Below are 2,525 nucleotides of genomic sequence, written 5' to 3' on the forward strand. Positions count from 1 at the left end.
GCTCGGCCCATTTTGACAGGTCTAGTTACAACTAACTCTGCTAGTTATATTGTATAATGGACAATACTATAAGGAAACTTTGATGTTAATTAAAGCAATTTTTTTAATGAATATCATAATAAGATTGGATATATAAATCAATAACTTGATTAAATAGTTCTACGGTATATATAAAAATTTTTACTAATTATTTCTCAATAAATTGAATAAAAGGATAGTACTTCAATAGCTCATAGGCGTTAATTATCACTTCAAATCCTTTGGTGAGATTGATAATTAAGCTCGTATAATTGAAACTAATTAATTAATTAATTGTTACCATATAGCTGCTGGCTTCACAAATCCAACGCATGTATGGAGAAATTGAGTTGTTAGTATATTTTTTATTATTATTGTATTATAATTAACCAATTATAATCATGAATTGTGTAAGGTCGATCAAAATTTTATAATCCACACAAGTGATGGATTCTTACATAATTTTTTTATTATGATAACATAAGCAACATTAGGATAAGTATTAAGAGTTTAATAAAATGCAAATACAACAAACATATAAGTTTAGATATTAGATCAAAAGGGCACACAGTTGCACCAAGTTGTCACAGAATTAAGGCAATGAGAGTCTTACTACTTTCAGACCATTCATGCTGTAAGCAAACAAGAAAGAGATGGGATATGTCTGTAGGTAGAACTCTGAATTATTTTTTCCTAGCTCATCTTAGTTAGCAATATTCATTGTCTGAGAGCTTGGAAAAGGTGACCTAGCCAGGGAAGGAACCACCATCTAAGCAAGGCGCAGGTCATTGGGTCCAAATCTTCCCCCATGGTAAAGAAGATTAGCCTGGTGGTTTTGGTGCGGGCGAAGAGCATATAAGTTAGAGGCTCCATTTGCCAGCCCCATCGCTGATTCATAATATGCTTCGTTTTCAACTATTCCATCCTCAAGCTTTGCCTCCTTCAATGAAAAAGAAACAACATCAGTACTGTTAATAAAATCTACTAATTCTTCGGTGGATAAAGAAAGCAAATTCAACCCAAAGATTCTTACCAAGTCGAGCACAAGATTTGCATGTCTTTGCTCCAAGTTCCTTACCTACAGAATGCAGAAAAGAGAAGCAGCCCTGAGTCCAGAAATTAGCAGGAACTTAAATTGAATTAGATCAAAGAAAGAAGTTATAATGTATGCTGTTCAATGAACTAACCTTCTTCTTGTATGTGTCGGTTTGGGTTTTAATGACATGGTACTGTGAAGAAAACAAACCAACTGAGGTTGTTAGTTTCATGATTCAATTTACAACCCCCTTTCTGTTTGATCAGCTATTTAAAGCCAAATGTGATGAAGAATAGTTATAGGACCGGGCTAAAATGCATCATGAGCCCCCTTTTTTCTCCAAAAAAGAACTAGAAGGAAACAGTGAAGAGAAATCACTCCAAACGAGAAGAATAACTTTTCAATGTGGTTCTTGCTCCTTACTTTCTAAATGGAGGAGGTTGGGAGCTAGGGTGGAGTTGAGGATTTCAAGGTTTACCAAAATGATGAAACCTTGGAAATGGGGGAGGTGAGAGGATGACCCAGAAATGTTTTACATACCCAAAATTTAATTAAACTTAACCTTGGCTAAAAGATGTATGAACCCTTTCAATTAGAACCCTCACCATTTCTTTTTTCACCTTAATATTAAGAAAAAAAGCCGAATATATAAGAAACCAAAACCTAAGATATATGTATCTATTTTTGGCACAACAGAAAAAAAATCCAGTAATTTCAAACCTTTCTTTGACGTACAGCCTCCAAGGAAGAAGCCATCTTTGCCTCAAGAGCTTGCAGTTCCTTGATGTTAAGATCGTCCAAATCTTCACCAATCCTTTGCCTGCTGAAAGCATACACACCCTGATCAACTTTGCTATGACAAAAGCCTTGAGAAAGCAAACTTTCACCGCCAAAAAAGAACCCTAGGTTTTGATAAAATTATCAAGCACTCTCTTTACCTGATCTCTCTTCTGAGCCTGTTGTTGATCTCCTTCAGCCTTCTGTAGTTTTCTTGCATTTTCTGCCAAAACATGTGAAGTCATACAAATACAGATCTAGCACTGCTGTAAACATTAGAGAGAGAGAGAGTGTGTGTACTGACCTCATAGTGGGAGCTCCAGAGATCAATCCCTAAAGTCTTTTGATATAGATCAAAAAAGGTCTTCGTTCTAAGTTAAAACAAAAGAAAAAGGAAAACCATATCATTTCTTACATGCATATATATATATAGATATAGATAGATAGAAAAGAGAAAACAGGAAGAGAGAGAGATGGTTGAGAATACGAGATATTAGGGCTGATGAACTCGTGGAATTTTCCAGAGCTGGAGAACATGATGAGGGAAACCTTGGCATCACACAGAACAGTGAGCTCTTGGGCTTTCTTGAAAATACCGTTTCTCCTCTTGGAATAGGTCACCTGCCTGTTCGTAGTGTTCTCAATCTTCTTGATCTCGATCTTCCCACGACCCATCGTCTCTTTTTCTCCCGTT

The 2,525-nt window shown here is 35.8% G+C and overlaps 1 protein-coding gene across 2 annotated transcripts; it reads right to left on the bottom strand.

Annotated features, from left to right (window-relative positions):
* Window positions 1–543: 543 nt before the first annotated feature.
* On the bottom strand, window positions 544–2,519 carry LOC110409169 (agamous-like MADS-box protein TM6). Of its 2 annotated transcripts, none has more exons than XM_021418436.2 (7): window positions 2,319–2,519; window positions 2,136–2,202; window positions 1,993–2,054; window positions 1,775–1,874; window positions 1,206–1,247; window positions 1,052–1,096; window positions 544–958 (listed from the first exon to the last, which is right to left on the bottom strand). In XM_021418436.2, exons 1-7 carry the CDS (start codon window positions 2,504–2,506, stop codon window positions 788–790), a joined length of 675 nt encoding a protein of 224 aa, XP_021274111.1. In that variant the 5' UTR covers window positions 2,507–2,519; the 3' UTR covers window positions 544–787. The 2 variants fall into 2 exon arrangements, with proteins under 2 accessions (XP_021274111.1, XP_021274110.1); XM_021418435.2 differs by having other exon boundaries at window positions 1,775–1,877.
* Window positions 2,520–2,525: the final 6 nt, after the last annotated feature.

The sequence above is a fragment of the Theobroma umbraticum genome, unplaced genomic scaffold (assembly GCF_002168275.2).
Source record: "Theobroma umbraticum cultivar Fairchild unplaced genomic scaffold, ASM216827v3 scaffold_44.0, whole genome shotgun sequence".
Classification (NCBI taxonomy): Eukaryota; Viridiplantae; Streptophyta; class Magnoliopsida; order Malvales; family Malvaceae; genus Theobroma; species Theobroma umbraticum.